General features: G+C 37.1%; 1 protein-coding gene across 2 annotated transcripts in view; it reads right to left on the minus strand.

The window, feature by feature from the left end:
• egfem1 (EGF-like and EMI domain containing 1) overlaps nt 1–15,277 on the minus strand; it is an 89,276-nt gene that overhangs the window by 19,964 nt on the left and 54,035 nt on the right. Inside the window, exons 21-23 of one of the 2 annotated variants that reach the window (XM_067450327.1) lie at nt 2,300–2,428; nt 1,167–1,295; nt 293–421 (exon numbers count right to left, since the gene is read on the minus strand). In XM_067450327.1, the coding sequence (XP_067306428.1) occupies nt 293–421; nt 1,167–1,295; nt 2,300–2,428 (387 nt within the window). The remainder of the gene's footprint in view (nt 1–292; nt 422–1,166; nt 1,296–2,299; nt 2,429–15,277) is intronic. The other variant, XM_067450328.1, reaches the window with a different exon arrangement.

Genomic DNA, 15,277 nt, shown 5'->3' on the forward strand with positions numbered 1-15,277 from the left:
ACATTTATGAGACTAAGTGTAATATAAAATAACAAAAATATTAAGCAGCATTCACTGGTTTTAACTTTGATAATAATAAGAAATGTTTCTTGAGCCTCAAATTTAGCATATGAGAATGATATCTGAAGGATCACAGATGACTGGAGTAATGATGCTGGAAATTCAGCTTTGCCATAATAGACTGTTTAATATATATTAGTCTATGAAGAATTGAGTCTTACAGGTAGATTTAGAGGTGATGCTATTTTAAAATCTGTCTTAAGAATCAGTGGGATGTATGAAATAATCCTACTCGTCTCACAGCTGTTCCCAGAGTACCCTGCAAGACATCCACATCTGCCCGTCACATGATCACAGGCCATGCCCACTGGACAGATGCATCTTTGCTCACAGTTTCTACCAAACCATCCAGATGCACAGGCTATACACACAACATAAAGACAGTGAGAAAGAAAGCAGATGGATTGCAGAGTGAGCAGCCCGCGTTCACCCATGTGAACATTCCAGTGTGTAATGGAGACAGAATACAGTAATTTGTGTGATGACATGTGAATCGCGGCTATCAGTGCTTACAAACTCCTCACTATAAATCACTATAATCACTTACATCTTACTAACTACAGCCAAATAAAGCACTCCGAGTGAGTCTGTGAGAGAGAGAGACAGATGTGTTTATGAGTATATAGGGTCTTTGGGTGTTGAAGCATGAGTGAATGTGGTTTTTTTTGTTTGTTTGTTTGTTTGTTAAAGAGAAAGACTTTCTATTGCTGTGCATATTCTACAATAATAACATTAACTACGAGTACACATGTACATTTTAATGTGTGTGTATGTGTGGTCCTGTATTTCTGACGATGGGGACCAAATGGATAGTAATACCAGTAGTTTTTGACCTTGTGGGGACATTTTTTGGTCCCCATAAGGAAAAATGCAGAAAGTTTTCTATGAGGGTTGTGTTTAGATTTAGGGGTAGGAGATAGAATATATAGCTTGTACAGCATAGAAATATCTCTATGCAATGTCCCCATTACAAAAAGTGTGTGTGTGTGTGTGTGTGTGTGTGTGTGTGTGTGTGTGTGTGTGTGTGTGTGTGTGTGTGTGTGTGTGTGTGTGTGTGTGTGTGTGTGTGTGTGTGTGTGTGTGTGTGTGTGTGTGTTTTAACTCACTCTGTTGGCAGCTGGTTCCTGTCCACCCAGGTGTGCACTGGCATTGGCCGATCACTGGGTCACATGACCCTCCGTTGTGGCAGTCACATGATTGACTGCAGTTGGGACCAAATGTACCGGCTGAACAAGCTACAACACAAACACATATATGAAACAAACCAAAGTTTTAAAAATCTAAATATGTAGTACTTTGCAAAATGCAAATATGTCTGTCTTTCTTTACTTGCACACGCCATATCCAGTTAAGAAACATACAGAATATGTTCTATTCTAGATGTTCCAAATACAGCAAATGTAAACTATTATTATGTTGATCTGTGAAGTGTAAAAAGCCCTTGTATCCAGATAACAAACCTAACTACACTATATTGTAAACACTTTATTTGATATCTCAAAGTGGTTCGTACATGGCATGAACGCATTTGCTTTAGCAGACACAAATAGCAGGAGATTATTCTAATGTGAAGCTAAAAAATAGAAATAAGCGAGAAAGGCAGACGCAAATCTAAATAATGATTTGCATTTTTTGAAAAGAAGGGCCACAAAGCCAACTAATAACATCACCCGACTCCAAAGAGGTTTCATCACAGTCGAGATTGCCCTGCAAAACATGTCATGGGAAAGCCAGACGTAAAAATAAAACATCTGAGAGAGGGATCTTTAACACAAACCTCACTTCATTAAAAAGAGAGGGAGAGTGAAACAGAAAGAGAGATAAATCTTTATTGGGCCCCTGATCTATTAAACTACTGACGGGAGATCGCATGAGAAGACGGATGGTACTAAACCAATGTGCCGCAGAACTCTCTTAAAAATGCATCTTACCCTAATAAAGTACTGACAGACACACAAACGGAACACTCCTAAAAAGCATCCTTCCACAGTAAACACAAACATACACAGATAAGATCTTTTTAAAAGCATCCTATGGTGATTAAAAACATGGATGGGTTTAACCTTTCTGCAGCACACTGGGGGGCTTTTCCCTCTCTTTATACACACACTTTGTCTGCGAGCTGATAAACTGTGAGGATTGGGTGAATGATAGTAGGGTTATTTCTGTGCAAGGATGCGGCGTTCAGCCGGAGATGAGCCTCCAATCACACCCCGTTTTAATGATGTGGGCGGCTTACCCAGAATGCATTGCGGCGGTGCCCAGCCAGGAGTGCAGCGGCAGGCGCCTGTGATGTGGTGACACTGGGCCTCGTTCCCGCACTGGCACATCTGCACACAGTCCTGCCCGTAAAACCCAACAGGACATCCTATGGAGGAGAGGAGATTTGAGTCAGCAGTGTGTGTGTGTGTGTGTGTGTGTGTGTGTGTGTGTGTGTGTGTGTGTGTGTGTGTGTGTGTGTGTGTGTGTGTGTGTGTGTGTGTGTGTGTGTGTGTGTGTGTGTGTGTGTGTGTGTGTGTGTGTGTGTGTGTGTGTGTGTGTGTGTGTGTGTGTGTGTGTACTTGTCTACCTATCTAACAGGGGACCTTGGCGTCGTTACACACTCACCAACAGGGGACCTCTGAGCCAAGAGGGGACATTTTTCAAGTCCCCTGTTGGTCATGCATTAAATCATGTTAAAATGAAGTAAAACACTAAAGAAATGCTCTGGTGATTTTTTTAATGTTTGACCAAGTAGGGACCTACAGGTGTGTGTGTTTAAATCATGTTAAAATCAAGAAAAAACACTCTGGTGAATTTTTAAAAATTTTGACCAAGAGGGGACCTAAGAGTGTGTGAGTGTTTAAGGCCATGCTCAGCAGCTCCCCTGTAGGCTGGAGCAGGAACTGTAATAGCCCTTAAACACACGTCGTTCACACACACACACACACTCCTCTATTGTTTGAATGGCCTGCTGTCCTCTGACTCTAGAGCTGCTGTTTAACAGGCTGCTTACTAAAGGAACAAACATCATATAGATTATATCTCTTTACTAAATACCCTGACTAGTTTCAAACTTTGCATTACTTACTAAAATTAAATTAAATACTACAGGATCCAAGAAAAAAAGGATTAAAAAATCTAAACAACCAGGATGTAATTAGAAATACATCTGCCATCAAAATGTGTGTGTCTTCAGTTTCTACAAATAAATATTGTAAACACCATCCATCATGGCCGTGGACAGATATATATATATATATATATATATATATATATATATATATATATATATATATATATATATATATATATATATATATATATATATATATATATATATATATATATAAAACATTTTAATGAGAGTAGCCTATATTTACTGAAAAATAATGCATTATTTTATTTATCAAAAAAAAAAAAAAAAAAAAGGTACGGTAAATGGGAAAAACTTTGCATCTAAAGTTCTTTTAAACAAGTGTTAACATAGACATTATTAAAAAAAAAATTATGTTAGCCAAGTATTTGTAAAAATAATGTGTGACTTTTGGCCCATATAAAAGGCCCATCTTACCACCTTATACATTTATGAGTTTTTTAAACTAACCACTTTTGATTTATTTATGATTTACAAAATGATTCTGGGTCCCCTGTTAGATAGTAAATCACGACGCTTGTGTGTTTGCTGTGACATTTCTTATCATCACAAACACACTGCAAAGATTTAGAGATTTAGATTTTTTACCGCAATACCTGAGTTTAAAGGGTTAAATCAAGCAGAAATAGCTCTCTAATGTATTAAATGCAGGTCATTATTGAATAGTGATTACGTTAAACACACACTGACTCAGGTCCCCTGTTAGATAGTAAATCACGACGCCTGTGTGTTTGCTGTGACATTTCTTATAATCACAAACACACTTTAAAGATTTAGAGTTTTTACAGCAATAACTGAGTTTAAAGAGTTAAATCAAGCAGAAATAGCTCTCTAATGTATTAATTGCAGGTCATTATTGAATAGTGATTATGTTACACACACACACTGACTCAGGTCCCCTGTTAGATAGTAAATCACGACGCCTGTGTGTTTGCTGTGACATTTCTTATCATCACAAACACACTGTAAAGATTTAGAGTTTTTACAGCAATACCTGAGTTTAAAGGGTTAAATCAAGCAGAAATAGCTCTCTAATTTATTAATTGCAGGTCATTATTGAATAGTGATTACGTTACACACACACTGACTCAGGTCCCCTGTTAGATAGTAAATCACGACGCCTGTGTGTTTGCTGTGACCTTTCTTGCTGTCATAAACACAGTGCAAAGATTTAGAGTTTTTACAGCAATACCTGAGTTTAAAGGGTTAAATCAAGCAGAAATAGCTCTCTAATGTATTAATTGCAGATCATTTTCGAATAGTGATTACGGTACACACACACTGACTCAGGTCCCCTGTTAGATAGTAAATAACGACACCTGTGTGTTTGCTGTGACATTTCTTATCATCACAAACACACTGTAAAGATTTAGAGTTTTTACAGCAATAACTGAGTTTAAAGGGTTAAATCAAGCCGAGATAGCTCTCTAATGTATTAATTGCAGGTCATTATTGAATAGTGATTACGTTACACACACACTGACTCAGGTCCCCTGTTAGATAGTAAATCACGACGCCTGTGTGTTTGCTGTGACATTTCTTATAATCACAAACACACTGCAAAGATTTAGAGTTTTTACAGCAATACCTGAGTTTGAAGGGTTAAATCAAGCAGAGATAGCTCTCTAATGTATTAATTGCAGGTCATTATTGAATAGTGATTACGTTACACACACACTGATTCAGGTCCCCTGTTAGATAGTAAATCACGACGCCTGTGTGTTTGCTGTGACATTTCTTGCTGTCATAAACACAGTGCAAAGATTTAGAGTTTTTACAGCAATACCTGAGTTTAAAGAGTTAAATCAAGCAGAGATAGCTCTCTAATGTATTAATTGCAGGTCATTATTGAATAGTGATTACGTTACACACACACACTGACTCAGGTCCCCTGTTAGATAGTAAATCACGACGCCTGTGTGTTTGCTGTGACATTTCTTATAATCACAAACACACTGCAAAGATTTAGAGTTTTTACAGCAATACCTGAGTTTGAAGGGTTAAATCAAGCAGAGATAGCTCTCTAATGTATTAATTGCAGGTCATTATTGAATAGTGATTACGTTACACACACACTGACTCAGGTCCCCTGTTAGATAGTAAATCACGACGCCTGTGTGTTTGCTGTGACATTTCTTGCTGTCATAAACACACTGTAAAGATTTAGAGTTTTTACAGCAATACCTGAGTTTAAAGGGTTAAATCAAGCAGAAATAGCCCTCTAATGTATTAAATGCAGGTCACTATTGAATAGTGAATATGTTACACACACACTGACTCAGGTCCCCTGTTAGATAGTAAATCATGACGCCTGTGTGTTTCTCTCCTCATCCCCCACAACCCCCCACTCACAATTTACATTTCAATAAGGGAAGACTTGAAAAACCAGTTTGTGAACCACAGGCCAATAGAGCTCAAACTACCAATGTGGCAGAACCCTTCTCAAATAAACTAGAGAAGATGCTGGGATTTGACCTGCCAAATTAAACTAAATTACAGTTTTTACAATCGCTAGGACACATTTCTCAATACTTTGGTCATTTTCAAAACTTGTTCTCCAAACTAACAAAACACTTAATTCATGTCTCAAATCAAGTGCCAATGATCCACAGTTTAGCTAGTTGTGATCACTCTGTGAAGAGTTTTGAAAAAGTGACCAACATTTGTTTGACAAATTTGAGAGTGCCAGAGACTAACTAAGGAGAATATTCTGAGCACAGTGTGTGATGTTATTGAGATCTTTTATGAAACTTTTTAGAGGTGACAAAAGTGAGAGTTCCAGAGTATCGAGCTGAAGAGAAATGTCTGAGCACAGCGTGCGATACTGTTGAGATCCCTTCTGAAATTTTAGAGGAGACACATATGAGCAATCCAGTCTCTCTAGCCAAGGAGACAAATCAGAGCACAGTATGTGATGTTGTTGAGATCTCTTATGAAACTTTAGTGGAGATAAACATGAGAGAATGTCATTTTTTGTCTCAGGATAAACATGTGAGAAGCAGGAGACTTATTGAGACCTTATGTCTCAATTTGATGTTCACTTGATCTCATTTCTGTCTAGGAGAAAGATGTGAGTTGAGAAGGAGATCTCAGGTTTGATTTTCCTTTCCTCTAGGTTGGCCTTTGGTTCACAAACTGGGTTTTCAAGTCTTCCCTTATTTATTATTATCAAAATGTAAATTGTAGTTCACCTACAAATGAAAAATAGCCCATGATTTACTCACCCTCAAGTCATCCCAAGTGTATATGACATTCTTTTTTCAAATGAATAAAATCTGAGTTATTTAAATTTATATTTAAAAAGTCCTGGCTCTTCCCAGCTTTATAATGCCAGTGCCTTGTCGGTCCATAAAAGTGCATCTAACCATCATATAACTGATCCACACAGGTCTGGGGGTTAATAAAGGCCTTCTGAAGTGGTGCATTTGTGTAATAAAAATATCCACACTGTAAAATATTATTTCGAAAAAAAGTTACCTGGTTGCCTTAAAATTTTGAGTTCATACAATGAACATTTTTTGAGATTTGACAACCTTTATTAAAATATTATTAAAAGATTTTTAAGCATATTGGGTAATTGTGTGTGATTTATTTCTTATGATGCAGTGAAACATGCCAAATAGTGCTATTTTCATGATTTATCAAATTTGTATGTGGTTCAGATACAAAAATAGTTTGAGTTTCTATTTATTATACAAATTTCCTTCATTGTATCAACTCAAATTTTTAATTTCAATAAACTCAAAATTTTAAGGCAACCAGGTTACTTACTTTTTTAAGTTAAACCAACAAAAAAACAACCTTTTTTTTTTTACAGTGCATATTTAAATATTTATAGACTAAAATACTAGCTTTCGGTTTACAGTGCTACACGAATCAACTTGCGCTTAAAGGACAACTCCGGTGAGAAATGACCCTCGGGGTAATTAACAGATGGTTACCGAGTAGATCGTTCTCTGGGATGCGGTTTCATGAAAATCAAATGTAAAGAGTTTAATCTCTAAACACAGATTAGCTTATAATGTTTGTCTATGGGGCATGGAATAAGTGAAATTAAATCGCTAGTTAATACGACTAACAAGGCTCAAAATAGCCTCACACTAACACGGCAGCATGATGAGGGTCCCTACATGCAAACTGAAGCATTGAGAACTTTGTAAGAGTACAAACAGTTTAATAAGAAGATACTTTATACAGACAGTCCATTATGCGTTCACGGACAGCAGCAATCTTGGAAAACAGTCTCGACGACTCGAGCCACGAACGCTGTGCTAAGTGAGCTGATCGATAGGAATTAAGTTTGTGAAATCTAATTACATGGAGTTTTTTTTTCTCTCTCTCTCTACTGCGTTCAGTGCTTTCTTCCGGAAACAATGGCCCATATGAGATTCCAAGTCACAGTTCATCACTTAGCACAGCGTTCGTCGCTCAAATCTGTTTTTAGAGATAAAACTCTTTACACTTGATTTCCATGAAAACGCATCCCACAGAAGACCTACTCGGTAACCACCATCTGTTAATTACTCCGAGGGTCATTTCTCACCGGAGTTGTCCTTTAAAGAGTAACCCTTCTTTACCCATGAATCCTTGACGTATGTGCACTGACAAACACTGAAGAGAGAAGATAGAGCTAAACAAAACTTAGCGTCAGGGGTTACTCTTTTCATAATAACACTAAAACACAATTTCTTTCAATAAAAATAGTTAGCTTAGTCTATAAAGTTTAAAATATGGACATTGTTCTTACACAAACGTGCCACTTTGCTTCAGAGGGCCTTTTTTTGCTTCAGAAGGCTCTTCATTACTCACGTGCTATGTTCATAAACATCTGAAGCACACGCCCCAAAAGCTGTATCTCTGACAGTCCACGAATGCTAAACTGAGCTCTCTTTCAGGACTTCTTACTCTTAAGTGGATAAATTAATACAAAATTATTTAAAAAAATAGGAAGTATCCCAGTAAACATAGTTGCTAATGTTAGGTTCAGTTAAGTGAACATACACTTTGAGAAAAAAAAAAAACACTTTTTTTTTTTTTTTTGTTTTACAGTGAGGACAATACAGTGTTATATTACAACTACTGACAGACCATCCTGAAAAGCACTGTTTATTTCATTTGTATCATATCTTTTGTATTTATTTGTGCTTTTACTTGTAATGTGTTTGGGCTAGTGGGTTTAGATGTGCTCTTGAAATTGGAATAGAGAATAGTGTGTGTGTTGAGTTTGCTGCTCAACCCCCCACCAGTAATTTACATTTCAATGCATGAAGACTCTCACAGGTGAGACACAGAAGCTCACTACTGTTACCTATGTCCTAGACCAAATTCACTGCCAAAAATAAATTGAAATTACATGATGAAATGAAATTACAATCGCTAGGACACATTTCCCAATCTTTAGGAGAACTGAGTGAGGAGTTTATACATTTGTTAACCAACTTTCAGCTTCACAGCAGTTAATTTTACATTTAGAAATCAACTCACTCTTCCAGAGCACTGGCAGCACAGGTTTACATCAACACTAACATCAGGAACATTATAGAATTAAAATGACTTTACAAAACTAGAATGACACTGTACTGCTATAATTCACTGCATGCTTACATTACAGTACAACATTATTCCTAAGTTTCCTCTTTTGAATGGATGGTAATGGTCTAACACTTGTGTTGGTGTTCAGTTTCATCAAAGTTGCTTTGATAGTGTTTGATTTTTTTAGCAGGATAAATTGCATTACAGTATTACTGTATACATGTTGTAAATTGCTGTCTCATTCAGTTTTGTATTATGTTATTGTTTTGTCCATAAGTTAAACACTTTTGAAAACAGCATGTAATGATGTGCAAATTGGCCTGTAGAACAAAGATTTGATTGTGTTTGTGTCAAAGTGAGAAAAGATTTCAGGTAAATTGAAAGATGTTGCCATTGAATGCGTTTGTGCTAAAGCAGTGTTGATCCACAGTTAAGCTGTGATATAAAATTTCCTTTTATGAAACATTTCTCAATAATAACTTTAATAGTCCCTTTTTCAAAACTCTTCACACAGCGATCACAACTTCAGTCTGTGCGAGCTAAACTGTGGATCATTGGCACTTGATTTGAGACATGAATGAAGTGTTTTGTTAGTTTTTGTGGATTTTGAATGTGAAATAACTGCTGTGAAGCAGAAAGTTGGTTTGGCGAACTGTGTGAAGGATTTTGAAAATGACCAAAGTATTGAGAAATGTGGCCTAGCGATTGTAAAAACTGTAATTTAGTTTAATTTGGCAGGTCAAATCCCAGCATCTTCTCTAGTTTATTTGAGAAGGGTTCTGCCACATTGGTAGTTTGAGCTCTATTGGCCTGTGGTTCACAAACTGGTTTTTCAAGTCTTCCCTTATTGAAATGTAAATTGTGAGTGGGGGGTTGTGGGGGATGAGGAGAGAAACACACAGGCGTCGTGATTTACTATCTAACAGGGGACCTGAGTCAGTGTGTGTGTGAAACGTAATCACTATTCAATAATGACCTGCAATTAATACATTAGAGAGCTATTTCTGCTTGATTTAACCCTTTAAACTCAGGTATTGCTGTAAAAACTCTAAATATTTACAGTGTGTTTGTGATGATAAGAAATGTCACAGCAAACACACAGGCGTCGTGATTTACTATCTAACAGGGGACCTGAGTCAGTGTGTGTGTGTAACATAATCACTATTCAATAATGACCTGCAATTAATACATTAGAGGGCTATTTCTGCTTGATTTAACCCTTTAAACTCAGGTATTGCTGTAAAAACTCTAAATCTTTACAGTGTGTTTGTGATGATAAGAAATGTCACAGCAAACACACAGGCGTCGTGATTTACTATCTAACAGGGGACCTGAGTCAGTGTATGTGTAACGTAATCACTATTCAATAATGACCTGCAATTAATAAATTAGAGTGCTATTTATGCTTGATTTAACCCTTTAATCTCAGTTATTGCTGTAAAAACTCTAAATCTTTACAGTGTGTTTATGACAGTAAGAAATGTCACAGCAAACACACAGGCGTCGTGATTTACTATCTAACAGGGGACCTGAGTCAATGTGTGTGTAACGTAATCACTATTCAATAATGACCTGCATTTAATAAATTAGAGTGCTATTTATGCTTGATTTAACCCTTTAATCTCAGTTATTGCTGTAAAAACTCTAAATCTTTGCAGTGTGTTTGTGATGATAAGAAATGTCACAGCAAACACACAGGCGTCGTGATTTACTATCTAACAGGGGACCTGAGTCAGTGTGTGTGTGTAACGCAATCACTATTCAATAATGACCTGCAATTAATACATTAGAGAGCTATTCCTGCTTGATTTAACCCTTTAAACTCAGGTATTGCTGTAAAAACTCTAAATCTTTGCAGTGTGTTTGTGATGATAAGAAATGTCACAGCAAACACACAGGCGTCGTGATTTACTATCTAACAGGGGACCTGAGTCAGTGTGTGTGTGTAACGTAATCACTATTCAATAATGACCTGTAATTAATACATTAGAGAGCTATTTATGCTTGATTTAACCCTTTAAACTCAGGTATTGCTGTAAAAACTCTAAATCTTTGCAGTGTGTTTGTGATGATAAGAAATGTCACAGCAAACACACAGGCGTCGTGATTTACTATCTAACAGGGGACCTGAGTCAGTGTGTGTGTGTAACGCAATCACTATTCAATAATGACCTGCAATTAATACATTAGAGAGCTATTCCTGCTTGATTTAACCCTTTAAACTCAGGTATTGCTGTAAAAACTCTAAATCTTTGCAGTGTGTTTGTGATGATAAGAAATGTCACAGCAAACACACAGGCGTCGTGATTTACTATCTAACAGGGGACCTGAGTCAGTGTGTGTGTGTAACGTAATCACTATTCAATAATGACCTGTAATTAATACATTAGAGAGCTATTTATGCTTGATTTAACCCTTTAAACTCAGGTATTGCTGTAAAAACTCTAAATATTTACAGTGTGTTTGTGATTATAAGAAATGTCACAGCAAACACACAGGCGTCGTGATTTACTATCTAACAGGGGACCTGAGTCAGTGTGTGTGTAACATAATCACTATTCAATAATGATCTGCAATTAATACATTAGAGAGCTATTTCTGCTTGATTTAACCCTTTAATCTAAGTTATTGCTGTAAAAACTCTAAATCTTTAAAGTGTGTTTGTGATGATCAGAAATGTCACAGCAAACACACAGGCGTCGTGATTTACTATCTAACAGGGGACCTTATAACCCTAAAGAACAATTTCTGCTTGTCCAGTCCTTGATTTATTTTATTTTTGTAATTGGTGCAAGAAATAAAATCTCACTCTTAAAATCTCAAGAAATAATGATTTGGGGGGGGGGGGGGGGGGTGTGTTAGAGAGTAGAAACTATATTTGAATAGGCAGCTAATACAATCAGGCACAAATGTAAATGCATTGATGTACCTGACAATAATCTTAAATGAGAGATGTGGACTGATCATATACTGTAATTATGAAGACACAACAGAGAATTAATTTCTTAAAGAAATGACTTTCCTGTAATGTATTAGGTGTTATGTCTAAGGTATATTGTGTGTGTGTGTGCATATTGTGATACCAGATGCCTGTGTAAACAAGTTAACTTATTTTAATGTGTTGACTAACATACTAAAGCACAAGAAGACTTGTGGACTAACTAAGTGTAGTGTGTTACTTGATGTTACATCTTGTAACTTTATTGCGACTGTGTAATAAATATATTTAAAAATAAGCTTCAAAATAAATGGCATTAAAGTATATTTTAGGTTACAAATAAATACTTCTCAGTACATTCAAAAGAACACAGTTATTATAAAAAGACATATTATTACTCGACACATTATATAGTCTGTACGAAGCTTAACTGCATTTAATATAATTTAAAAAAAAATGTTATTTATTTGTAAAGACATGTAATGGTGGAGATGGCATATATATATATATATATATATATATATATATATATATATATATATATATATATATATATATATATATATATATATATATATATATATATATATATATATATATATATATATATATATATATATATATATGAAGACAGACTTGACTGCCAGCTCACTTCACATTCACACACACACACACACACACAGCTCCACTGCAGACTAATGGAGGTCCCCTGTTGGATAGGTAGACATCGGTCACACACACACACACACAGCTCCATTAGAGTCTATGGAGGTCCCCTGTTGGATAGGTAGACATCGGTCACACACACACACACACAGCTCCATTAGAGTCTATGGAGGTCCCCTGTTGGATAGGTAGACATCATTCAGGTCCCCTCTTGGCATGTTTTTAAAAAAATAAAAAAATTCTCATTTGAAGTTATATTGTGAATAAGGACCTTAAAAGAAAATTTTGTATGTCATTTTTGTTTCTTCAAAATGACTAGAAACACAGGTCCCCTCTTGGATAGTGTAGAGTGATAGTCCCCTCTTGGTAATATAGACGTGTATGTGTGTGTGTGTGTGTGTGTGTGTGTGTGTGTGTGTGTGTGTGTGTGTGTGTGTGTGTGTGTGTGTGTGTGTGTGTGTGTGTGTGTGTGTGTGTGTGTGTGTGTGTGTTACATCATTGAAAAGTCATGCTCAAAGATCCCCCCAGAGGCATCAGAGAGCCAACAGTGTCAGCATTCTGATTAGAATATAATTAGGTTACTGTTTTATTAGTATCCGCGTGGACGTATCCATCTTTCATCCCTTCGTCCTGCTCATCTCTCTTTTTCATGTCTCATTACCCACTGAATGCTCAGTGTGTGAACTGCCCTCATCAGCATTGATTGCGTGATCTCATTCGCCACATGTGCGGCACATCCTCACCACAACAAAGTCAACGTGTGTGTGAGGAAGACCGACAGACAGACATTTCTAGGAAATTAGAACACCTGCTGAGCCCACAGGTTCACTGTCTGGGTACAGAAATATGCCTCATGTTCAAATATTCCTTGAACTGCTATTTTTTTTTCACTTAAAGCTCTGGGTTTTCACCACACTTAATGCAAAACTCCCATAAAAACGTAGAGCACCTGGCCGAAATGGTGTTTAATGCTTTAATGAAGCAGTTTTCTTGGCCAGGGTTGCTTATTTAAAACATTTTAAAAATAATAAAATAAATTATAAAATAATATATTTCTGTAATGTGATATATTTCTAAAAGAGACTGGATTTTTTTTTAGCCCAGGGTTTTCACCTCACACTTCATACAAAACTCCCATAAGACAAAACAAAATCTAGTGCACCTGGCTAAAATGGTGTCTAATGCTTTAATGAAGCACTTATGTTGGTTGTTAAATTAAATAAAATGAAATATTGGTTTAGTTAATTAAGTTATTCTAAAAAGACAATATTCAATGAGACAAAACGTTACAGACTCCACTCTACTGCCTTTCATTCGCACAAGCAAATTAAATCACGATCTTTCTGTATGAACACAAGTGTATCATGGCGCATATGGCGCGCAGACACGCGCGATCACAAGAGATCTGTCTTGTGTTCCATCAGCCTGATAAGATCTTGTAAAACGCGTGTGCGTGAGCGTGTAACGGCAGCGGATGGTTGTGATCGGGCTGCAGCCGGTAAAATGTGTTTCACGGCTGAGGCCCTCAGAGATGGAGACCGATGATAGCACTCAAGAGCTCGCTAAAGACCCGCCACGTGTGTGTGTGTGTGTGTGTGTGTGTGTGTGTGTGTGTGTGAGACTGCTGTTATTCAGTCGGTTTGAATGATTAAGAAGCATGGAAGACATCTGAGCCTATGGAACCTGAGTGGAACTGCTGGCTACATCCAGATGAACTACCGACTTGAAAACGTCCCAAAACGGATGGGTGGATTCGTGGGCCTACCGAGACCTGATCTCTGTAGTCAGGGCTTGATTTATTAAAGATGAAATCTGTGAATGTAAAAGTCCAATATAAACCAAAACAATCTGCTTTCATGCGTCTAAATCGATGGTGATGGAGTTGATACAGATGGAGATGGAACGCTAATGGTCCTCTAAGACCTGGTTTTGCCCCATCCAAATCTCCTTTGTTGGCTTTCAACTGGTTTTTATATAGGTCTTCAACTCTTTTCCCCTGCCGTGCGGAATCTACATCCGTTCTGTCGGCCCTGGTTATCGTATGAATGATAGTTCACTGCACCCTCAAGACGTTATTTTGGCTTAGTTCCTTTTTCTACACTTTTTGGTGATTAGGAAGACACTGATTGCCCTGTATGTTTTCCATAAGGTAAAAAAAGAACTGGTTGAAAAGAGTCATTTGCTCATGAATCAGACTACACCATTTGTGCTGTACTGTATATATTTGATTCACTACAAATGGACCAACTCATTTGTACATGAAATAGACTACAGTGATTGAACTCTATGGTTGTTTTCTTGCCATTATTTTGCGGCACACAATCTTTTATCTCACCACATTCAATCTAGGCTGTGGGTTGTGCTGAAAACCGGTGCAAAGAGCACATGCATGAAATCCGTTAAGGTATGAGCCAGTTTTGCCTGACCGTGCATCTTGTATGTGTGTGTGTTTTACATGTGGTGGGTTTGTGCTGGAGGTTTTTTTAAGCTAAGATAGGAGTCGGCGTCTATGTTTGGCATTGTGTGTATGTCTGTGCATTGTGGTTTCCTCATAAAGTGCACCAGCTGGATGTGGCTGTCTCATTAAGCAGAGGATGCTGTCATGGATCCAGCAGGGTGTGTCTGTGTGTATGTTTGTGAGATATTTTGTCAGTGGCTCAGATTAACCTAGAAGGGAGATATGACAGGTCATGGAGGACAAAACCTTCTTATCTGCTTCTAGCTCTTATTAACTAGATATTTTCCTAAACATATGATTTTAGTTTCCTGCATTGATGTCATTATGACACACTAAACAAAATGTTGCTTGACCGAGTGTGATGAGTGAATGTTTCAATGAGCGAACGGGAATCAAAAACATTCCATTTTACACACAGACACACACTCATGATGGGTGGGTTGCCCTCCAAGACTGATTGAGGCTTCCTGTTTCCCTGGTGAAGAAG

This window comes from Pseudorasbora parva, chromosome 8 (assembly GCF_024679245.1).
Source record: "Pseudorasbora parva isolate DD20220531a chromosome 8, ASM2467924v1, whole genome shotgun sequence".
NCBI lineage: Eukaryota > Metazoa > Chordata > Actinopteri > Cypriniformes > Gobionidae > Pseudorasbora > Pseudorasbora parva.